Source organism: Camelus ferus, chromosome 1, assembly GCF_009834535.1.
Source record: "Camelus ferus isolate YT-003-E chromosome 1, BCGSAC_Cfer_1.0, whole genome shotgun sequence".
NCBI classification, from domain to species: Eukaryota; Metazoa; Chordata; class Mammalia; order Artiodactyla; family Camelidae; genus Camelus; species Camelus ferus.
This window is the reverse complement of record NC_045696.1, coordinates 2771455-2795447: the sequence shown is the minus strand read 5'-3', so window position 1 is coordinate 2795447 and position 23993 is coordinate 2771455. Positions and strand designations below refer to the sequence as shown.

Sequence of the window (23993 nt, the reverse complement as noted above, 5' to 3'; positions counted from 1 at the left end):
AGCGGAGGAGGCGTGACCTGAGCGCGCCACGCCCCCTGCTGCCAAGTCCTGAGGCGCGATCGCGCCCCGGCGCGGCGGCTGAGGGCGGGGCCTGACTCGGGCGCAAGGCGGGGGCGGGGCCGGGTCGGCCGCAGCCCGCCCCCGGCTCACTCTCCGCCCTCCGCGTGCAGGCCCCGCCCCCAGCCGCCGCGGCGCAGGGACGGGGCGGGGCCCGGGCCAGGCAGGCCCCGCCCCCTCCGTGAATATTGATGCAGCGCGCGTCGGCGTCGCCCTCCTCCCATTGAGCGAGGCTGTGTCGCGTGGCCCAGCGTCGGCGTGACGGTTGGACGCGGGCGCGGCACTGCGGGTCCCGATTGCTGCAGCCGCTTGTCAGTGTGATGAAGATTGGCACCCAGGTAAGCTGTCACTCAACCGCTCCGCCGCCGCCGCCGCTCCGCCGCCCCGTCCCTATCAATCACGCCGGCCCGCAGGCGCCGCGGCCACCGCCCCGCCGCCGCCGCCCGGGTCTCCGCGGGCCGCCGCCGCCTGGGAGGGCCGCGCCGGACCCGCCGCCAGGGGCAGGGGGCGGGGAGGGGGCGCGAGTGGGGGAGGGGAGCCGAGGCGGCGGGGAGGGGCGCCGTCCGCCGGGCCGGCGCGGGGGCGCGCCCCGTTTGTTTTTCAGTGTGGGTTTAGGGACGCGGAAATTTCTGGAAGGCGCCGCCGCCGCCGTCGCCGCGCGGGGCCCGCTGCGAGGAGCGCGCGCCTAACTGTCCCTCTCGGAGTGCGGCGCGCGCCCCTGGCGGGCGGGGTCGCGGGGGCGCGCGGCGGGGGCGGGGCCGGGCTGAGGGGCGCGGGGGCGCGCGGCGGGGGCGGGGCCGGCGGCGCGGGGGCGGGGCCCGGTTCGCGGGCGGCGGGCGCGGAGCTCCGCGGGGCGGGTGGCGGGGCGACCATGCGCCTCTCAGGCTGCGAGGGTCCCGCTTTCCCGGCGCGGCCAGCGGGGTTGGGGGTCGGGGGTCCGGGAGGGGACGGGGTGTGCTTGCCTTCTGCCCGAGGGCCGGGGTGCCGGGTTTCTGGAATTCGTTACGAATGCGCCGCGAATAATAAACGGCTAATTTGAACTCGATGACTGGACGTGTTGGGCACGGGCCGGCCGCTCTCTGGAATTCACATTCCTTTAGAAAGAAATCGTGACTCACTTCAGAAAAATCAGGAAGAGTTGAGTCTGCTTTATTTCAGCGCAGTGGCTGTTGAAATGTCCTGTTTTATTGGTGGCTCTGAGGCTTAGCCATTTAGGTTCTCCTTTGTGCTGTGTGACTCCCCACCTGCGTCTGACCTGTGCTGCGGGAACCAGGGTCCGAGGGGCTGGGAGCAGAATTAAGATGCTTGGTTGCGGCAGGCGGAGGATACCTGTGCGCAGGAAAATGTGCGTTTGGTAAATTTGATCGCGTGCTGGCAACCATCCAGATATAATTGCCGTATGAAACGGGCTATAATTAATAACTTAGAGCCTAAGACTCAGCTTCACTGTTTTTTTCTTAGGAAGTGAGTACTTGCCACTTCAGGGTAAACGAAACCTTCAACTTTTGTTGGGTATAAATATGATTTTTTTCCTGACATATTGAAAAATGACGTATTTATATAACACATAGCATTTTGTATAACACATTGTAAGTGTCATGTGGAACAGTGGAGGTGAGATGTGGCCATTCTGCTAGTACAGGTATTGGTGATGCTCCCAATCCAATTGTACGTTGATTGGAAGATGGCAGACTGACGCAGATCTGCCTTTCATCACATTTTTTTTTTTTTTTTTTTTTTTTTTTTTAGTTTACAGAGAGTGGATACTTCTGTTACAATATTTGGTTGAATCTACGATGTACCATTGTGTAATACTGACTGACACGGTGCTTTCTGAATGCACCAGTGGAAGGACTTACTACTTCAGAGATTTAAAAGTGGGAATTAGAATGGATGAAATATAGTTGGTGAAATATGACTTAAAAGATTAACATTCTGTGCTGATGATTTCAGTTTCAGCCGGTTGCATGGTTAATGGTAGTGGATTCCAACGCATTTGTTGGGTTCGTGTCCCCAAGGGTACATACATTTACACTCTTGTATCTCTGTTGTAACTTCAGAAAAGTACTACTTAAGAATAGTGAAAGGAACTGTGTAAATAGTAACGGTCTAGTTATAACTGTCACTTTTGTTGCAGACTAATTGAAACTGTTTAAAAGAAAACCTTGAAACCACTAGAGTGAAGCAAAGCGTCTGCCCTGGGCGTTTCCCTGTGCTCTCCTGGCCTCCAGACTTCCTCACTGCAGCTGTTTTAGAAAAAGTAAAATAGGATCAAGAAGAGAACCTGTTATACTCAACTTTCGTTATCAAAATATTGAACCAAATTGGTGATAAGTTTCCTTAAATGCCACCTTATTGGCTCCCTTAGTAACAGACTGAACACAGGCTCAGCCATCTCTTTCTGGGTGCTGATGGGTGTCACTGACAGTGTGCGATTGCTGTGGTAGTGCTGTGAAGACACCTGTGGCTTCTGTTGGTGAAGAAGTCACAGCTGCCATTAACACTCCGGGATTTCGTGTCTGCCTTCATAGTTGAATGAGTGCTGAATGTCAGCCAGCTGTTATTGCAAATAACGATGTGATTTTTATTTCTTATTCAGGTTCACAGAGAGCAAGTTAAGAACCTCTGCACTAGGACTCAGTTTACTCTCAGCCCATCCCTTAGTAGGAATATATATGTGCCTCTTTTTTCCTTCCTCAAATAGTTGCTGATAGCAAAGGTGATGAGGAAATAAAACCAGTGCAGATAAGGGAGCTCAGAGCTTGCGGTCTGGTGTATAGCGGGGTGAGGCTGCGTGGGGATGCTGTTGACCCCAGTGTGACGACTCGCGGCTGTGATGGTTCTGTCTTGTACACGCTGTTTAGGAAGACATAGGAAGGGAAATACAGTGTAGAAGAGGTTCCATTTGGAAATTGTTAGAATCTACATTCAAGGGCCTAGAGGCATGGTCACTTGGTTGGAGAGGCCTGGCTGCACAGGCTTCAGGGAGGCCACACCAGCCAAGCTGCCCTGCAAGCAGCGGGAGGGGGTACCTCGGCCTGAGCCGCTCCTGGAGTCAAGGTGGCAGTCCCACCCGCCAAGTCACTTTCTGGCAGGTTCACTCACAGAGGGCCGAGTGCTGGTGCGGCAAACATGCTGTCCAGTGGGGGCTTCAGACCCCGCTGAGGAAGCATCATGGTTCTGAGGATGCCCCTGGGGGACCCGGGAGGGGACAGAGCAGCTGCCCGACTCCATCTAGGATTCCTTGGGGAAAAGGTCCTCAGGATTTGTCAAAATCCTGAAAAGTCCTGCTCTCTCAGGTTGCAAGACTGAGGGCCTGTGTGTAAGTAAAACTGTTGCAGCCACTTTATTGCCTCGAGTCTTTCTTGAAGTGACAGGAGGTGCTCGCCCTGCAGGTCCAGACACCAGACCTTGCCCTCCCTCCCCAGCTGATCCATGTGGACTTGTGGGGAGATTATTTCTGCTCAGGGTGACGCCCCACCCCCGTCCCCCAAAAGGTGCACGTTACTTGGTGCAGCCTCTGGCCCTGCAGAGCCTCATGAGGTGAGGCTGGGGTGCCTTGTAGGAAATTCAGCTTTCACTGTTTGCGTCGTCAGGCCCCAGGGTGGCAGGGAGCAGGCTGGCTCCAGGGCCAGGGGTTTGGGGTCACACCGGAAGAAGGAAAAAAGGGATGCAGGGGCCACCCCAGTGCGGGGCCCTGGGTGGATGGACCCACGGCGTGGGCCGCGCCAGGATCCACTGCCCTCCTGCTCTGCCCACCGCATCCTTGGCCTGTTTTCCCAGTGCACCCCGGGGAGAGAGGGACAAAGCTCTTTCCTTTTGTGTCTCCTGGGGGCTGACCTGTGGGCCAGGGGCTCCGGGTCCCCCTTTCAGCAGGGTCTGCAGTGCGGTGGGGTCACTCAGAGGGGCCAGAGATTGGGAGGAACTGTGATCGCAGTTTCCTGAACAGTCTGATCAGACTTGAAAAAACCCTGCCTTAATGAGAGCTTGGTAAGCCCTCAATACATGTCACACGTCGTCTGAGACGTTTTATCAGGGCTTGTATTTTTGTTTGAATTAAAGTCAGGAGTTTAACTTTGCATTATTCTAAATTCAGTTATGTGTTTATGTATACATTTTTGGAAAAAAAAAAAACGAACATTTATTTCAGCAGAGTTTATTGCCGCGTAAAACACCCCTGTGGTCCCCTGGGCAGGGTCCCGAGCTGTGGCCCCGCTGGCATTTGGGGCTGGGCGCCTCGTGCTGTGGAGACTGTCCTGTGCGCTGTAGGATTCAGCAACGTTCCTGGTCCCTCCCTGCTAGGTGCCAGTGGGACCCCACCCCCAGTTGTAACAACCGAACTGTGTTCAGATGTTGCCAAAAGTTCCCCAGGGGACAGAAATCCCCCAGGTTGTGAAGTACTGATCCAGGACAGCATTTCCCACAACGCGTCATGTGGAACCTACCTTAGTGGGAAATGCATGCATTTTTACATAAAATTCAATTAAGCTGTTTGGTGTCAGTGTTACCACATGTGTTTTCATGTATTTACATAATCCACGTTTCTCATTTTAAACACTTACCTCAGGTCTCACGCGGTTTGGTGGTTCTGGGGTGTGTGTGTATCTGCGTGTGTGTGGTTGTGTGTGTGTGCATGTATGTGCGTGTGCGCATGTATGTGTGAATGTGTTTGTGTCTGCGTGTATGTGCGTATATGTGCGTGCGTGTGTGCGCATGTGTGTGTGTATATGTGTGTGTACACGCGTGCGTGCTTTACGGCCCGACCTAATGTTGCAGACCCCTTGGAGCACTTAGGCGCTGATATTTTGTGTGTTTATTTGATCATCTCGGGCCTCGGGCCTTGGGCCTCCCAAGTGCCAGCCAGGGCAGGTCGGGGTAGTGCTGCCAGGCCCGTTTCTGCGGTGCTCCCTCCTTCCCCAGGGAGAAAGATGTCCCGTGGGAGAGTCCTTACCTTGAAGGACTGTGCTCCTACTTTTCCTAAGACGTGTCCACTGCCCTTTAGCAGCAAGTGTATGATGAAAGTTCTGAATGTCAGTGTTTAATGTTGCCAGTGATAGTCATGGTCTTAAAAACAAAGCTGTGATGTGAATTTTAAATTCTGCCAGCTGTGATAGACCAGCCCATTACTAAAATGGATTCTGAGACCATTAAACAACTTTGTTGTTAGAATTTTGCTGTGTCTCTGGTGGACACGTACGGACCTTTGGCTCAGAAATACGTTTTGGGGATAGATTTTGTTTACCAGGATTTAACGTCTGTGATTTTATTTGAACGTTAAACTTCAAGTGGTACTTCCCCAAACCTTGTTTGAAAAGTAAAGTGAGTTCTGGGACAGATGTATTCCTCAGAATGAGTTACTGACCGAGCACCTCCCCTGGATGGGACAGGAAGCCAGGAGACGGGACAGGCAGGCAGGTGGCTGGTGTTTCCAGGCTGCAGTCACCTAAGCCTTCCTACATGCAGAACGACAATTTACTGAGCCTTAGTGCTGAACAGTTAGTGTCCTGCAAGGTGTCTTGGAAAAGATCTCTTTTTTTGAATATAGAATTTTGACAGTTGGATTCCTTGACAGCTTTCTTAGTTTTATTAACATTCAGGTTTAGTTTAGAAAAGGATCATCAATTAAATGTTCTGGGAAAGATTAGTAATTCTGCTCAAAAATCTAGAGAGAGAGTTTGCCCTGTCTCGTGACTTGCTGTTGTCCTGAGTCCTCTTCTGACTTCATAGCTGCCTCTCACAGCCACTAAAACTGACATTGCCTGAGTTTCCTGCGTTTCTCTGCTCGTGGACTTGGGCTCAGTAGCTAAAGCACCTTTGAGAGCGGCTGGGAGCCGCCTTGGCTGGGGCGCGGGGCAGCCCGAGAGGGAGGGGCTGCCGGGGCTCCGCACGTGCGCAGGGAGTGAAAGCTGAGCTGGAGGGTGCCTGTCAGTGGGGCTGTGTCTTCCAAGTGCAACAGGTCTCCTTGGACAGCTGGCCATCAGGCCCGGGTCCCACTGTGGCCAGTTTTCCTCCAGCCCAGGAGCCTTACACGATAGCTTTCAAAGGAAAAGGCAGATGTCGAGAGAGACGGTGCGGCCACGAAGCCACACATGTTTCCCAGCGGGCCCTTTACAGACCTGGTGCCCCCAGCTCTCAACTTGAAACTCCGTTGGTCTGGATCCGAGTGGAATCAGATGGCGTAACTGCTGGGGGACCGTGAATGATGAGGGGGGAGGTGGGACATTTTCCCTCCCCGGGCTCTTAACGTCATGATGACTCGTATGTAGTGTCCTCTGTGTAAAAACTGAGCCTGGGAAAGTAGCTCTTAGGTTGTAATCAGGATCTTAAAGGAACCCATGTGAATAAATGCTAGAAACATAAGCCTAGGAATTTCCGCCCCAGTGAGTAGTTCCCATTGCCTCCGAGCCCTTTTGTTTTTCTCTGTTGTTGGCATCTGAGCACTGGGAACCCCTGCCTCCCTGACTGAGCCGTGTGTCGTGTTGAATTCTTTTCTGTGGGTGCCCCTACCTTGCCCAGCAGCCCCTGTTCAGAGATCCCAGGATGCCAGTGGGACAGCAGGAGGGCCCAGCATCTCTGGGCTGCGGGGCTCCGGGGTCAGGAGCTGGGGAGCAGGCCTGGCCGGGCTGGTCAGTGCCCAGGCTGGGGGCCGGGGAGGGGGCAGGGCTCCAGTCAGACCAGACCAGGCCGCCCTCACTGGTCTTTGCTCATCAGGGCTTCTTTTTTTTTCTTTCTAGAATCCCTGCTTTTTCTCTTTCTTTCTTTCTTTCTTTCTTTCTTTCTTTCTTTCTTTCTTCTTCGAGGTGCCGATGGTAGCTCTGGAGGAAGAGGGGAGCGTATGATGGTTCTCTATGCGGATGTCTGTGCTCGTTTCTTCTTTCTTCTTTTCTTTTTCTTTCTCTTTCTCTCTTTTCTTTTCTTCTTTCTTTCTTTCTCTTCTCTCTTTCTTTTTTTCTCTCTTTCTTTCTTTCTTCTCTTTCTTTCTTTCTTTTCTCTTTCTCTCTCTTCTCTTTCTTTTTCTCTCTTTTTTTTTCTTTCTTTCTCTCTTTCTCTCTCTCTCTTTCTTTCTTTCTTTCTGTCTGTCTGTCTTCCGGTCTCTCAGCATTTCTTGTGTAAAAGGCATCAGAACAGGAGATGGAATAATCCTCAACTCTTTCTGAGTGCTTTTCTGGGACTTGTTTCTTGTGGACCTTTCGACTGGACTGGATCGTGTTTAGTTAACTAGCCTGAGGGTGTACTTTACCTGCTATTTATTTAAATGTTGATTTTCCAGTTTCAATTTTAATGTCAGTTCAGTATTCCCTAAGTCTATAAGCTATAACTGTTTTAAACTTTAAAAATCTCTCCATCTTTATGTATGTTGTTTTTCTTGTTTTTTAAAAAAATTGTTCTATGCAAATTGTGTTCCAAGTGGAGAATTCAGTTATTGAGTTTGTTTGCATGAGTGGAGTACATATTATGGACTATTCCTAGGATTTCTGCCTTCAAAGCTTAAAGAAATGCTTTTCTATGGTGTTTTTTTCATATAATAGATAATACTGAAAGTAGCGATTATAGTGCGGACAAAACATTTAAGGCTTTTTCTCTTTGTAGCTGTATTCTTGATAGCATGGCATTAAAATAATCTGAATTCTTCTCTAGACTAGTCAAAATAATCAGATGTTCAAAACCAGTTACTACAAGATGCTTTGCTCAGTTTGGTGTGGCCCCATTGAAGGGGACCTCGTTTCTAGTTCGGTGCTGATGCACAAATGTGTGTGGGTGTGTGTTCGGTGTCATCAGGTTACACAGCACCCCCTGGGGATGGAGCATTACGGCCGGGTGAACCCCCTAGACAATAAGTTTAACCTTTAAGTGCCCTGAAATTCATCTGAAAGTTTTAATAAAATGTCCTAAAACGATCCTAGATGTGTTTGCCCTCCCAGATTGTGCGCTCTCTGCCAGCACTACGCCTGTAAAGGCAGGTCAGTCGCAGTGCCTGCTGCGAGAGAACTCAGTTCACATGTGAATTAGAAAGAACACAAGTTCACATTTCATCAGTGGAACAAGGATTGTTCTGGAAGTGGATTGGGCTCTAGGTGTTAGCGTTGACTGTAGGCCATGAAGGTAACCAGTAGGAGACTGAGGACAGGACACGTGACTCCTGGGTGCCTGGGGGAAAGCGAAGCAAAGACGGACTTCGTCATTTCAACAAAAGGGAGGTCAGGAGAAAGAAGGAAACAAGGACGCCTGGTTGGTGTGTTTAAGAACCGATGACTAACGTCAGATGGCGTGAGCGAGCCAAGAGCTGAGAACTAGACTCAAGGTGAGAAGTGTCTGAGGAGCACGTCCTCCTGCTCAAAGGTGTAGTTAGTAACCATAAGCTAATGCATCTGTAATGTGGAGAAATATGGAGACTGATCAAAATAGAAGATGACAGTTCTACACAGATGGGAGACTCTAATGTGACTCTTAGCAAGACGCAAACCAAGTAGATCAAAAGAAGAAAGGATGTGGAAGGGGTTCTCACCTGGCCCTGCTGGCATTCGGGGCCAGATGGTTCTTTTTCAGGGGGCGTCCTGTGCACTGTAAGATGTCTAGCAGTGTCCCTGGCCTCTGCTCACTACGTGCCAGTATCACAGAACCCCCTCCCTCACTGTGACAACCAGAAGTGTGTCTGGACGTTGTCAAATGTATCCTGGGGGCCAAAATCATTTCTGGTTGAGAACCACTGACATAGAGGTTTTAAATAATATTGCTAATGGATATGTACAGAAATGCGTGCACAACAAACAAAACAGATTCTCCTCAATTACATGGAGTGTTGAACAAAACTGGCCACATATTAGGCCACAAAGAAAGTAAGGTTTCAAAAAGTAGGTACTATAGACCAGATTCTCAGACCGCAGGGCAGCCTGGCTAGAGCCTCAGAGAGAAAGGAGAGCTAGAAGTACCTGCCTGAGCGTGTTAAGACCCCCTTCTTTGTATCTCTTGGGTTAGAGAGGAGATCGTTAACTACTTTGAGGCTCTCTGTTAATGAGTGACAGGACTACACAGCACAACCTGCAGGGTGGGGCAAAAGCAGCTCTCACAAGAAAGGAGGTGTGTGGCCTTAAATGCATTTATTAGAGAACAAGAAAAATAAGTGAATTAAGTTTTCAACTCAAGAAATGAGGAAAATAAAATTAAGGCAAATCTGTTTTTGCTTCCTGCAAATCTGATTAAGAAGAAACGAGAACACAGTATTTAAAAAGGGAGGTGACTACAGATGTGAAATTTGGCAAATGAGAACATACCAGGTACAGCTTGACGGCAGTTAATGTGAAGCGCTGCGGATGGCTTATGAAGAAGACTTAAGTGACCAGAATTGACCTTGCAGGTAGGAAACTTGTACAGAACAGCAACTTTAGATGAAGTGGAGAAGGTAGTCAAGGTTTACCTTTTTAAAAAGACACTGGGGCGAGTTAGATCAAACTTTCATGGAAGAGCTCATTCCTGTGTTGTATATATTGTAGCAGCCATTCATGAAACAATCATTGTGCTCCTGCTGTGTACCAGACACAGGGAGGGTGCCAGGAATATGATGGTGAACGAACACAGAGTCCGGCTCCTGCCTGCCTGGAAGTAGTAACGGCACAAGCTAATCGAAGGCCTGTCCCCATAAATGCAAAGTGACAACTGCAGTGAGGACTGTGGGAAGGAGGCGTGTTTTGCTCTGAGATGTGGGTCAGAGGTCAGGGCAGCCCTTCTAAGGTGGAGCTGCCCGATGGGAACCATCCAGGGGGACAGGAGTGGACAAGGGGACAAGGGTAGGAAGAGCATTCCAGACAGGTGGGGACGGTGAGCTCACGGGCCTTGAGGGGTTGAGGGTGCTGAAGAGCCTGGAAGGGCCCAGTGTGACTGCAGTGCAGACGGGGGTGACCTGGGGTAGGGCGGGAGGAGAACAGGTAAGGATGCAATGGTGCTGAGCAGTCACACTGTGTTAAGATTTATGATCTGTATCTTGTAGGCAGTTGGAGTCCTCTGGAGGGTTTTAAGTGGGTGTGTCATGATCAGACCTAGGTTTCCAGAAGAAACACGCCCATGTCCACAGAGGAACTGGTGGAATAAACTACGCTGAGCCCACAGTGTATGTTTCTCAGTCCGCAGCTGTGGACAGGGGTGAGGGGACTACTGACCTGCTCTGTGGCATCTTTAGGACGTGGTGAGTGGGAAGAGTAAGGCTCAGAACTGTGAACAGAGAGGCATGTGAACATCTGCTTGTGATAAAAAAGCTTAAACCCAGACTAGTTAAAATGGGTTCCTCGTAGGAGAGGAGAGGAGAGAGGAGGGTTATAAATTAGGTTTCTGGACCTACCTTCTATAGTTTTGATTCATGGAACTGTGTAACCGTATGAATGTTTTATATAGTTTTAAATTAAATTAAACCAAATGGTGGGGGGCAGGTGGGAGTACTACCTAAAAATTAAAAGCAAAGGGAATCAGAAGAACCTAACTGGGCATTGAGTTGGTGGCTTAACTGCACAGAGAAGAATTATTTCAAGTGACTTCGAAACAAATTGGATTGTACATCTATTCTAGTGGGATAAATCCTAAGGAGAAAGGAATTACAAAGAAATCTTAAGGTTTTTAGTTTTCATATTGTTAGTAGTAATACTCATTATTTTGAAACTATGTATATACATATGTATAAAATATGACAAGTTGTCATTTTACTGTTATTAGGAACAAGATTTTCAGGGTAAGAAAAAAGATATATAGTGGGGAGGGTACAGCTCAGTGGTAGAGTGTGTGCTTAGCTTGCACGAGGTCCTGGGTTCAATCCCCAGTACCTCCATTAAATAAATAAATAATTAAACAAATCTAAATTACCCCTCCTGCAAAAAAAGAAAAAAAGAAAAATGTTATACAAATACTAATTCAAAGTAGTTAAGTAAATACCCTGTAATCCCAAATTTGAATTGGAAGTATCAGTGTTTACTTGTTTTGAAAAGATTTTTTGAGAAAGTATTTCCAATCACTGTCCATTGAAAAGGCCTAGCCAGAAAGAGAAAGAAAAATACCATGTGAGATCACTCATATGTAGAATCTTAAAAACAAAACAGAACAAAAAAGAACACTAAGAACTCATCTGCAAAACAGAAACAGACTCGCAGACATAGTAAACAATTTTATGGTTACTGGGGAAAGGGGGTGGGAAGGGGTAAATTTGGAAGTTTGAGATTTACATATGTTAGCCACTATATATAAAATAGATTTTAAAAAAGTTTCTTCCGTGTAGCACATGGAACTACTGTTCAATATCTTGTAATAACCTTTAATAAAAAAGAATATGAAAACGAGTACACATGACTGGCACATTGTGCTGCACACCAGAAATTGACACGTTGTAACTGACTACGCTTCAATTAAAAAAAGAAAAAGAGAAAGAAAATGCCTGGAGACAGTGACCAGCCAGTGGCAGGAGCACACATATCACTTAGATTGTGGTCTCTACCTATCATTTTCCATTGTCAGGAATCAAAACCCCCTCCTTGGATGAATGGCACAGACTGAGTTTGGCACAGAAAATGAACAAGATGAGCCTGGAGTATCTCGTTTTACCTGAAAGCAAGGAAGCTTTCCAGACTTCCAGGGTGCGTCAGAAGCTGTAGGAGATGACTGCAGGATCTTGCATTGGAAAAAGATAGGATAACTTGGAACATCAGAACATGTATAAGTATATAAAAAATGACTGAATTTTTAAATGTTCAAACCCATGAGATCATGGTATGCTAAAACCGCCTCCCTGGTCACTATCGGAGAACGCTAGGGAACGGGCATATTACCCTGAAAATGGGTAACCAGAGGGAAGGAAGCAAGCCTTAAGAACGCCCGTCATTTGGGACTGGTAGATACTACTGTGTACAGAACGGTACACTTGCAACTGAGCGTCTCATCAGTTCTCCGACAGCGGGCGAGCACAGGGGACAGAGTCCACCGGGTCAGCGCCGACTCCCTGCCCGGGCAGGAGAGGAGCCCCTTGATGCAGATGTGAGCAGGTCTAGGGGACAGGGTGGGTGTTCTGGGGTATTTGGTCTGGGGAGGGCAGTCCCTCCCAGGTAAGAGCAGGGCGCCCACTCTGCCTCCCCATCCTGCTCTGCCAGGTTTGCTCAGAGAGCCCGGCTGGTGAGAACCACCTCACAGCTGAGAGACGGGCGTGACTGGGGCTCTGTCTTCTTTGTCTGGGCCCCTGCAGGGCCTCTGCTGTGGGTTTTGTTGAGTTCAGCTGTTGGGGACGTGGCAGTGCTGCCTGGTCGCAGTTTGACACCATAGGTGAGCAGCTGCGGCTCCTCCCGACCCTGCGGTTCAGGCCCGGTGGACTCTGAGCAGAGCCGGCAACGGCGGGCCTGGCATTGGGCCTCGTCCCAGAGGATGTGCGTCCATCAGTGCATGGACAGCAGTGACTCTCCAGCATGGCCAGGAAGGGACTCGTCCACAGAGGGGAGGGTCATATCTTTTCCTTCAGTTTGGCTTTTTTTTTTTTTAATGAAAGTAGTATAAAGTGTTTTCTTTTCCGTCTTGAATGGCGGCCGACCTTCAGAGATGCGCACAGTGGCTGATGGGGGAGAAGCCCCCATCTCCCGTTGTGCAGCTCTGGGAAAGAAGCCCCGAGACTCAGGAGCCCTGTGCCCCCCTCATTTCCCAGGGGGATCTCGTGGCCCCGGTTGCCTTCCCTGCAAGCTGGAGCTCACAGCTCCGCTGGCCGCGGGGGTGTGGCGTTACCTCTGCCCTCACCGGACACGCTCTGCTTTCTGCAGGCCCTTATCCCGTGTCTCCGCGGCCAGAAGGTATAGCTGTGAAGTCAGGGAGTCACTTTCAAAGTCTGCCTGTTGCAGAGACGTTCACTGAGAGAAGTTGGCTTTTTCAGTGTTTGTGTGTGTGTACGTGTGTGTGTGCACGCGTGCATGTATATGTGTGTGTATGTGCATGTGCGTGCGTGTGCACGTGGACTGGGGCCTGGATCTCCCCAGGAAGCCTCTTCTGCTGTTCAGTGACTGTCCGTAGGGCGGTGCTGTGGGCTGGCAGCTCCCTTCTCTACAGGCAGAGATGAGTTCAGACACAGAGCCCAGCTGTGAGCTCTCATCCCAGCAGCCACGTGGTGGTGGCTGGGGGAGAAATGGGAAATGGCCAAGGTCCCCAAGGAGAGGCAGAGGTCAAGGTGCAGAGTGAGTCCTGTGTCCAGAACGTGCCGTGTGCACAGTGAGCCTGGGTATGAGTCTCTCCTTTAGACTCTCGGCGCTTAGACTTCACGTTGGCTGGTACTGGTCGTTGGGGATGCGGCAGGACCGGCCCTCAGCCCTGAAGGACCGTGCACAGGGTGGAAATGAACTGCTGAGGTGCTATGGGCCTGCAGGGAGCCTGTGAGGGCCCCGGGGAGATTCCTGGCCTGGGTGAGGATGCAGTTCCCAAGCTCCCAGCTCAGAGGCCAGCTTTGGGGAGGGCGCTGGGGGGTGTCCCTTTCGGCCATCTGCACACCCGCAGTGGGGCCAGGCTGCCGGGACTTGATCTGCAAGGATGGTTTTGGAAGGTGGAGGACGGAGTGGGAGGGTGAGCCTGGAGCTCACGTGGTTCCTCCTGAGATCAGGGTGTAGCGATGATGCCGGGGCGGAGCTGGCGGTCAGTCAAGGCAGAGGCCGTTAGGAGGGGCTCAGCGACAGGTCTGTGGACATGTGGGGCCTCTATCTCAAGAATGGAGTCCCAGGGGGCTGGGAGGGCAACTCTGGTGGTGACTCCACGTGACTCATCTCCCGGCCTGGCGCCCCCTCCCGCGCCCACGCCTCCCTCTCCCTCGACCCTCAGCTGCATTACCACAGCTCTGTTCCCAGCATCAGGGGCGCTACCTAGCTCTGCCCTCGTCCCGTGGGCCCTGCCGGGTCCTTGATCTTCCTCCCCCCGGGAGGTCTCCCGCAGCCTTGTGGCTTTACCTGCTGCCCCGTGTCCTGGGGCTGCTGTGACTAAGTCCTAAAAGCAGCGGCTGTATGGAAACCACACAAATGTGTCTCTCACTGCTCTGGTGGCCAGACCTGAAGTCAGGGTGCCGCAGGGCCACACTGCCTCTGAAGGCTCGAGCGAAGGGTCCTTCCTGCCGCTTCCGGCTTCTGGGGCTCCGGCTGTCCCTGGCGTGTGGCACCTCTCCCGTCTCTGCCTCTGGTTCACACAGAGTCACACGGCCGTCCCCTCAGTGCCCCTGAGAGCTGCTTCTCCCGCCCCCACCCCGGTTTTAAGGGCATCCCTCTTGAGAGCTTTAACGTGGTTGTTGTGTCTGTAGAGACCCTGTTTCTCAGTAAGGTCCTGTTTGCGAGGATGGGGATGCCTTGGAGGGCACAGTTGGACCTCTGCACATGCCAGCCACGCACTGATGATTACTGGGTTTGTACCTATGGGCCAGACTCACTTGTTAGCAACTTCCTCATGGATACTTAAGAAGCGTCTCAAACCTAAAATGTCCCATCTCTTGCTTTCTCCTCCCAGTCTGCAGAAACTGCTCCTCACAGTCTGCTCCGCTTCGGGACATGCGGCTCTGCTCTGCCAGTTGCTCAGGTGGGACCCGTAGACCCTGCCCTGGCCCATGAGAGTGTGACCTGCTCCCGTGTCTCCCTCCCCTCCCCTCCCCTCCCCCCTCCCTCCTGCTGTCCCACTGCTGGGCCTCCCCTCTGCGGGTGGCACAGGTGGTCCCCTCTTCCCCAGGTACCCTCACTGCCCTCCCCGCCCCCTAGTCATTCTCTGTCCCTGCCTGATTTCTCTACTCTCATCACCTCTGGACATTTCTCCGTGTGCGTGGTGACAGGTGAATGACAGCATCCTGTCTTTGCATTACATGCAGATGTTAGCTGAGTGCCAGGTGCAGGCACCCTGAGCACACCTTTGTCACTCCTGCCTGAGACTCAGCCTCCCTGGGCTCAGTGTCAGCACATCTGCCCGACTGCACAGCCGTGGGCTCTCGCTCCCCTGTCATGTCACCTTGCCACCCTGCGTCCCCCCCCCCCCCCGTCCCGTGTGCTGCCTGGCATTCCTCTTGTTTATGGTCCCGGGAAAGCAGGGCCTCGCCTGTTGTTTGCTGCTGCACCCCAGGGCCCAGGACAATGGCCTGCATGCGTAGACATTGCTAGATGTTTGTTGGGGGTGTGAACGAATGAATCCTAACGTCTGGAAGCGCGGTGACACGCCAGGGCCCCGGGCAGCACGGCCGCCCGGCCGCCGGGCGGGTGTGGGGTGCTGCATAGGATTTGGCTGATGACGTGGTGTCGAGGGTGGTTTTTACTCCCCATGTGAAAATACATGTTTTAAGAAGTCCAGTGCTATGTAATCAGGGGACAGCAGTGCTCTGCAGTGATTAACGATGCTTCTCTGCTTTTGTTTTCCCAGACACCACTTGCTTTTGACTCAAGATGATTTGATGTTTTGTAATAAAGCTCATTAACCATGATGGCTACACAGACGTTAAGTATAGACAGCTATCAAGACGGGCAACAAGTGAGCGCTCGCGCCAGTCCCCTCTTCACGCTCAGCGGTGCCCTGTGCGTGCCGGCTCCAGTCCCCGTGAGGCTGCGGGTTCAGCGTGAAGTGTCTATGCGGTTATTACGTGTCAGTGCTCAGAAGATGAGCTGTAGAATTGTTCGAGTCATTTCCTAACTGATACTGAGATTGCTGGTAGTTCTGACTCCCCCAAGTCACAGTTTCTCGGGCATTTACCTTTTTCAGGTCAGTGTTAGTGAGTATTGTTGCTTTTAAAGAAAAGCTGGTTGTTGTGGATAACGACAGATGCCCGCGTGGCCTGGCTGCGGACGTGAGCAGGACCCGTGTGGTTGCATGTCCCCAGGTGTGGTGGCACAGCAGCGTATCCGGTGATGTGCAGGGCGCCAGGGCAGTGCTGTCTGCACCTTTCCTGCTCGCCCCTGGGGACGGCGTCTACACAGCTTTCTTTGATTATGCGGTGGCTTCTTAAGTGCCCTCCCACTGCCCCTGAGGCTTGATTTCCCTTGAAGCTGCAGGTGAAGCCCGGGTGTTTTGTGTTCTGTGGCCCAAAGGAGCTGGGGGCCAGGGAGGCACGTGCAGCCTTTCTGGGGACCTGAGGACGTGGGAAGGCTGTGTGCTGGAAGGCTGTGTGCAGGGAAAGGACGGGGCTCGGCTCAGGCCCCTCTGGCTCAGGCCCCTCTGGCTCAGGCCTGGGGCTCGTTTCCATCGCGGACACTCACCTGCCTTTGCAGGAGGTGGTCACGATGCCCAGCTCCCTGCTCCAGGGTTTAGGGATCAAGGCACCCCCCTCAAGCCCGGGGCAGGGCACCTCCCCCACCCATCACTCCCCGCTTGGTGAGGTCCCGGGGGCATTCATGACCCGAGGCTGTGCCCCCTCTTCCCAACATGTCTCTCCGTGGTGGACAGTTTTGCACTATTCCTGGTATGTTTCCCGTTGCAGCGATTTTGTTTGTTTTTGTTGGCTTTTTAAAAATTCTCGGTGTTTTTTGCTCCCTATCGGTGGGGAGCTCAGTTTCAGCTGCTTTCCTCACCAGGAGGTCCTTTGCTATTCCCAAGTGATTTTGTTTCTAAAATGCAAATCCAGCAGTGTCCCCTCCTGTCCCTGGGCCCTGCCCTGGCTCTGCCTGCCCCGGCTCTGCCTGCCCCACCCCGTGTCCCTCTGCCCTGTGGCCCCAGGCCCCCCCTTCGCTCTGCTTCCTGTCCTGCAGGTCTTTGCCGTCTGCCAGGACTCCCCCCGCCTGGTCACCACTGCAGCCCGCTCCCCGTTTGCCAGCTGCCCCCCCATCTCTGTTCTTCGTAGCAGAGCCCACCTTCCCACAAACTTCTGTGTCCACCCTCCTCCGGCCGGCGCAGCCCCGATGCGGTGGGCGTCCGGTGCGGGGCCAGGCACAGTGGGGGAGAGGCCTTGCTTTCAGGAGCTAAGCCTTTCCCGTGACGTGGAAGCCTCTTTGTGAGCATGATTTTAAGTAAGCATTTAATACTCTGCGGTGTAGACAGGCCACACTGACTTAGCATCCTCCGAGGCTGAACATTTAGGTTTCTCTTTTTTCACAATCAGTTTTTAAAAACCCTGAAGTAAATCTTTTAAGGCTTTTTTTTATAGTGCTGTCAGATTTCCCTCCAGAAAGACTGTGTTCGACTTGGCTTTAGTTAGTTGCTTTAGGTTTGTTTTTTTAAGAGAGAAACAACTCCCACGTAGGCTGTCCCACCCCACGGCAGCGGAGTGGCAGTGGCCACCCGCCCTCGGGGCCCTCAGGGCCCAGGCCGAGGCCAGAGCCTGGGCCTGCAGGGCTGCTCCCTTGGCCCCTCCCCCAAGCGTCAGGCGGGGTTCCTGGCAGGGGTGCAGGCTCTCCCAGCATCCGAGGATGAGCCCCCCCACCTCACCCCCAAGTTTCCCCAACAGGCTGCTTCCCTGAGGGGCAGGTGGATCCCAGACAACCCTGTCCTGAGGAAGCCGAGCTTGGGGGCAGTAACCTGCTCAGGGATCGTTAGAAGTTTACTGCAGCAATTTTGTTTCATTTGTAAACTGAATTCTTTACGTTTAAGGATTTAAATACTCTCCTCTTAAGTTACAAACAACACAGTTAGTTTAAAGCAATTTAAAAGATCATATCTTTAAGGCTTCCTCTTATGTTTAATACCGTTTCTTTAGACACAGCTGGTCTTTGCTTTCTGGATGTAGTGACTTTTCTTAACATTTGTATAGCTTGCGTATTCCTGAGGTGTAAGGATCGGTGAGGGAGGAGGATTTCAGCCCTGTCACGAGCACGTCGCATGCTGGATTTGAGTTGTTTTGCGACAGGACGAGCAGGGCGTGGACTAGTGGCTTGCCCTGCTCCTGCTGTGGTGGCACTTAGTGTGAGGACGCACCGTGGGCGGGGAGAGTGAGACAGTGTGGGTCCCATTGCCGCAGGGCTGTGTGATCACTATGGTTTTGAAAACCATAAGCATTTCACAGATTTTGATCCTCTCAGTGCTTAAATGGTTTGGGAATTTTACCTTCGTTTTGGCCGTTTAAAAGCATATTAAATTCGCAGGAGATTTGGTGGTGGTGTTCTGTACGTATTATTGCCACTGGTAACTGTCTGGCAGTTTACTGTTTTACTGCCTTCCTATTTGAGAATAGAATACTTAGTGACAGCTCATTTTGTGTTTAGTAACAAAAATTCCCTTCCTCCTTCCACAGATGCAAGTAGTAACAGAGTTAAAAACCGAGCAAGACCCCAATTGCTCTGAACCAGATGTGGAAGGAGTGAGCCCTCCCCCCGTGGGGTCCCAGACACCGATGGATGCAGACAAGCAGGCCATTTATAGGTAACGATGAGACGTGGGGCATAGGGGTGTACAGAGGAGCAGTGAGAACAGAAAACCTTGTTAAATGGGACATGAGCTATTAAAGGCAGAGTAGTAAGGCATAATGTGCTAATTGCTGGGTGAAAGCTTTCTCACATTACGACGTTTTTCCTAATATCTTTAAAAAAAAAAAAAGTTTGGGAATGTAAATCTACATTTTAGTCAGCCTTGCAGAAAGAAACCTTGAGGCCCAGATGGTTGTGCTGGCGAATTCTACAGAAATACAGAGAAGAAACAAACAGCGAGTCTACGCAGTCTCATCCAGAGGAGAGAAGACGAGGGAACACCCTGAACTCCTTTTATGAATTGAGGATCCTACTGATACTGAAGCCTGACAAAGACAATACAAAAAAGAAGAGTGAAGACCAGTATGCCTCATGAACTTAGACATTAAAGTCATCAATAAAATAGTAACAAATAAAATCTGGCAACATATAAAAAGAACATTTAGTGACCAAGTGGACTTTATCCCAAGAGTGCAGGACTGGTTCATCATTCAGAGATCAACCAATGAGAAACACAATGTCATCATACCAAGCAATGCAGAGAAGCATTTGACAGAGGTCAATAGCCAGTTACCATTAAAAACCCTCAACAAAGCCATAATAGAGGGGACTTTCTTAACCTGAGGAAGGGCAACTGAAAAAAACCTACAGCTCACCTCGTGCTTACTGGTGAAAGAGAGAATGTTTCCCCTTGAGATTGGGAATCATGCAGAGGTGTCCACTCTGACTTCCTGTTCAGCACAGTAGTGAATGTTTCACCAGTTCAGTGAGGCAAAGAAAAAAGAAAAGGCTTATCAGATTAGAAAGGAAGAAATGAAACTGGCTTTATGCCTAAGTAACATGATTATCTATATATAGAAAATCACAAAGAGTGTACCAAAAGCTACCAGAACTAAATAATTGAGTTAATAAGGCCACAGGTTGTAAGAGGAATGCAGAGAAACCATTCCTGTTTCTGTACCAGTAATGTACAACTGGAAACTGAAATTAAAAAGATAATAGCATTTACAAGAGCGCCAAAAAAATTTAGATATAAAGCTACCAAAACACATACAGAACCTTTATGCTGAAAACTATAAAATGCCACTATAAGCCATCAAAGAACACCTACATAAAGGACATACCATGTTCATGGATTGGAAGACTCAACATGGTAAAGATGTCATTTCTCCTAAAATTGATGTATAGCTCTATAGCAATCCCAGTTAAAGTCTTTGCGGGATATTTTTGTACATGTAGACAAGTTAATTCTAAATTTTACATGAAAGTCAAGAGAACTAGACCAGCTAAAACAATTTGGAAAAAGAGGAATGAAGTTGGGCAAATCCATCTCCCTGATTTTCTCAGTGGAGAAAAAGTAGACTTTTCAACAAATGGTGTTGGAACAACTGGACATCCATGTGCAAAGAAAAGATCCTTGACCTAATCTTATATACTATTAAAAAATCTTCTCAAACGGAGTGTGGCTCCAAGGTAAATTTTAAAACTGTACAAGTGGTATTAACCAAACAATGGAATGCTACATGGCCACAGAAAGGAATGGAGTACTGACTGGTGTCACAACATGGATGAGCCTTGAAAACATCACACTAAGTGAAAGAAGCCAGACATGAAAGGTCACACGGTGTATGACTCCATTTATGGGAAATGTCTAGAACTGGCAGATCTGTAGAGACAGGAGGTAGGTTAGTGGTGGCCTAGGGCTGGGGTTTGGGGGGAAATGGAGACTGACTGCTAATAGCTGCTGGATTTCTTTTGGGGAAAATGAAATGTTATAAAATTGACCGTGGTGAGAGTTGCACATCTCTGTGAGTATACTGAGGCCACTGATGTGTAAGCCGTAGCGAGGGAACCGTGTGACATGTGAGTTACATCGCAGTAGAGCTGTTATGTAAAATGGTGCATATGTACATACATTCTCAGGGAAATGTACAACATATATTTTTAAAATTTTTCCCCCAGGCATCCACTATTTCCATTATTAGCTTTGTTGTTTGAAAAATGCGAGCAGTCTACCCAGGGCTCGGAAGGCAGCACATCTGCCAGCTTTGACGTGGACATTGAGAATTTCGTAAGGAAACAAGAGAAGGAAGGAAAACCCTTCTTTTGTGAAGATCCAGAAACTGACAATTTAGTAAGTAAAAGAAGTGTTTTCATTTTTTATTTCTTCTAAATTTAAAATCTGTTCACTAAATTTTAAATTTCTAATTAGAACTCTGGGTCGTTTGAAGCTCTGCTGAGGCGGAGGACCGTACAGTTCATGAGTAGCTTACTGTGTGCGGCTGGAGTGTCCCCAGGTCTCCAGCCTTCCCCCTTCAGAGCCCGCGGGCTCTCGGACCAAAACCATAGGCCCTGACCAGCAGGGAAAGGTCTTTGGAAAACTTTTCCCTGAAGAAGTTGCCCTGGTCTCAGGTGGCAGTGTTGTCGTGGTTGCTTTTAATTTCTCATTACATATTCGACCCTTACAGCCAAGTGAATTTTACGGGTGCGTTGTCAGTCGGTCTCCTCACCTTTGAAATGGGACTAACAGCACCTTCCTTTCCAGGGTGAGGACCAGAGGCTGTCTCTGCCTCTGAATCTGTGATGCAGCCGCCAGCGAGCAGGAAGCAGGTGTGGCCAGCGTGGGCCCGGGCTGCCAGGGGCCGGGCTCTCCTGCCCAGTTCCGTAGCACAGGGCCCGGCAGGCTTGATGCCTGGTACTCACTCTCGTTATTGACCGGCTGACTGGTTCATTCCCCGACGGTGTGAACCCACCAACAAGGTCACGGGGAAGGAGCTGAGTTTTAGGCTGAGGGTTCACAGCAAGTGGTGCTCATGGTAACAGGTCTTCGTTAGTGTCAGTTGTCTACCGCTGGGGGCAGATTACTCCCAATGTAGTGACTGCATATAAAACCATAGAACTTATAGGGGAATTGTAAGAGAAAATCTTTAGAACCAGGGCTAATCGAGGGCTAGGCAAAGAGTTCTTTGCATGGACACCAAAAGCAGAAACCATAAAAGGTGGAGTTGGTAAGTTGAACTTCTTCAAAATTAAGAACCTCCTAGGAGGTGGGTCCGGATTCATCCCCATTTAGAGATGAAGAAACAGGAGCAGAGCGAGGGTAAGCCTGTAGCGAGCCCGTGGTGGGGCTGGGCAGGGGCCCGGCCATCTCCTGGTGCCGTGACTGTCTGGGGCGGTTCAGGGATGGTCCGTCTTCCCTGCACACCAGGAGGATCCCAAACCCCGAGCCGCAGCCCGATGGGGCTGGAACGATTTGTTGTTCTGCATAATCTCTGGTGTTTTCCCTCTGTTACTGGCAGTGCGGATGGCCACGCTGCACAATGTTCATGCCAGTGGTCAGCTGTGTGCTGGTACTTGTACCTTACCACTGCGCCACCTTTTTCTTGTCTGAAAGTCTTGATTTTCTCTGCTTCTAGATGGTGAAAGCAATCCAGGTTTTGCGTATTCATCTCCTTGAGCTGGAGAAGGTTAATGAACTCTGCAAAGATTTCTGCAGTCGATATATTGCTTGTCTAAAAACGAAAATGAACAGTGAAACCCTCCTGAGTGGGGAACCCGGAAGCCCATACTCTCCCGTCCAGTCCCAGGTACTACGTCCCGGTCCCGGAGCGTCTGCAGGGCTGGCGCGTGTTGCTACACCAGCCCGTCAGAGTTGTGGGCTGTCGTGTGGCTGTGCTGCGCCAAGGACCCCCGGGTCCGGGGACCTGGCCTGCTCTGACATTGAATTCCCTCGGGCTGGGAGAGGCCCCAGCTGCTTCTGCAGTGAATGAAGTGAGGTCCTCAGTCTGTGGCCTGGAGCCTGGAGTCCACGTTTCTGGAGACCAGAGTACCATTCATCTCTTTCTTTCTCTTTTTTTAAGATGTATTTTTAAAATTGTGGTAGAATACACATAGCATAAAGTTTGCCAGCTAACCATTTTAAAGCACTCAGCTAGGTGACATTAAGCGCATTGACACTGTTGTGCAGTCATCACCTCCATCCGCTTCCAGATTGTTCCATCTTCCCAAACTGAGACCCTGTCCCCAGGAGACACCGACTGCTTTTCCCCCTCCCGCAGCCGCAGCCCCTGCCACTCCGCTCTGTCTCTGTGAATGTCACTAACCTGGGTCCCTTGTGAGAGGCAGTCGTACTGTGTGTGTTCTGTGTCTGGCCTGTTTTATGCAGCATGGTGCCCTCAAGCTCGTCGCTGTCAGTTAGCGCTCTGCAGGCACGTGGTGACATTTCCTGGTGGTTGTGCTTTGCGCATCCCCGATGGCTAGTGGCGTTGCCGTCTGTCACGTGCTCACTGTCCATCTGCGCCCTCTTTGGGAGACTGTCCGCTCTTGTCTTCTGCCTGTTTTCTAACTGGATATTTAAAACCTGTTAGCCCCTGAGAGTGTGCTACACACTAGTCCTTTACTGGGCACGTGGTTTACGAATATTTTCTCCAAGTCTGTAGTTTGTCTTTTCATTCTCCTTTTTTGGGGAGGTGTTGGGGATTGAACCGGGCCTCATGCATGCCAAGCACGTGCTCTACCACTGAACCACACCCTCCCCCCACTTTTCAGCCTCTTAACAAGGTCGTTTGCAGAGCAAACATTTTTAATTTTGATAAAATCCCAGTTATCAACTTTTCCTTTTATGAGTCATACTTTCACTGTAAAGTCTAAGAACTCTTTGCCGGGCCCTAGATCCCAAAGATTTTCTCTCTCTCTCTCTTTTTTAACCTAAAGTTTTATATTTTACGTTTAAACCCGTGGCCCATTTTGAGGTTTGTGCGTTTGCCTCTGGGCGTCCAGTTGCTCCAGCACCATTTGTCAACAAGGCAGCTCTTCCTGCACTGAGCTGCTTTGCACCTGTGTCCAAAATCAGTTGGGTGTGTTTGCAGGGCCTGTTTCTGTGTTACCTGCTCTGTACGTGTGCCGTGCAGTCTGGATTCCCGTGGCTGTGTAAGTCTCAACACTGGGTTCACTGATTCCTCTTGCTTTATTCATCTTTTTCAAAATTATTTTAGCTATTCTAGTTCCTTTGCCTTTCCATGTAAATTTTAGAATAATTTTGTGTGTATCTACCAAAAATGTTACTGAGATTTTGATAGGAATTGCATTAAACCTGTGCATCATTTTGGGGAGAACTGACATCATTACTTTCTTGACTCTTCCAGTCCACAAACGTGGTGTTCTTTCCATTTATTTATGCTTCTAGGATTTCTTTCATCAGTGTTTTGTAGTGTTTGACATACAAGTCCTGCACATGTGTTTTTAGAATTACACCTAAGTATTCCTTTTTTTGACCAGTGTAAATGGTACTTTATTTTTAACTTCAGAGTCCATGCTAACATGTAGAAATCCAGTTGATTTTTCCATGTTTACCTTGTATCCTATGACCTCAATGAACTCAATAGTCCTAGAAGGTCCTTTTTGTAGTTTCTTTGGGTTATCTACCTGTTTAGTTTTGTCGTCTGCAAACAGGGACGGTTCCGTCTCTTCCTTTCTGATCTGTATGCTTTCTATTTCCTTTTCTTGCCTTGTCGCACTGGACAGAGCGTCCCGTGCTGCCTGAATGGGTGGGGAGAGCGGGCGTCTCCCCAGCTGCAGAGGGAA

General features: G+C 50.3%; 1 protein-coding gene and 1 long non-coding RNA gene across 9 annotated transcripts in view; both read left to right on the top strand.

The window, feature by feature from the left end:
* Positions 1-256: 256 nt before the first annotated feature.
* Positions 257-23993, top strand: part of PKNOX1 (PBX/knotted 1 homeobox 1) — a 42088-nt gene continuing 18351 nt past the window's right edge. Inside the window, exons 1-7 of one of the 8 annotated variants that reach the window (XM_032456911.1) lie at positions 11227-13466; positions 14345-14445; positions 14548-14616; positions 15442-15549; positions 18239-18366; positions 20373-20544; positions 21827-21997. In XM_032456911.1, the coding sequence (XP_032312802.1) occupies positions 15499-15549; positions 18239-18366; positions 20373-20544; positions 21827-21997 (522 nt within the window). In that variant the 5' untranslated portion in view covers positions 11227-13466; positions 14345-14445; positions 14548-14616; positions 15442-15498. Of the gene's footprint in view, positions 396-11224; positions 14446-14547; positions 14617-15441; positions 15550-15591; positions 15778-18238; positions 18367-20372; positions 20545-21826; positions 21998-23993 lie in introns of those variants that run through there. The other 7 variants (XM_032456849.1, XM_032456974.1, XM_032457043.1 and 4 more) reach the window with 7 other exon arrangements.
* On the top strand, positions 608-2939 carry LOC116656800. The gene is made up of 2 exons (XR_004311780.1): positions 608-2076; positions 2195-2939. It is a non-coding gene; the product is annotated as an uncharacterized LOC116656800 (long non-coding RNA).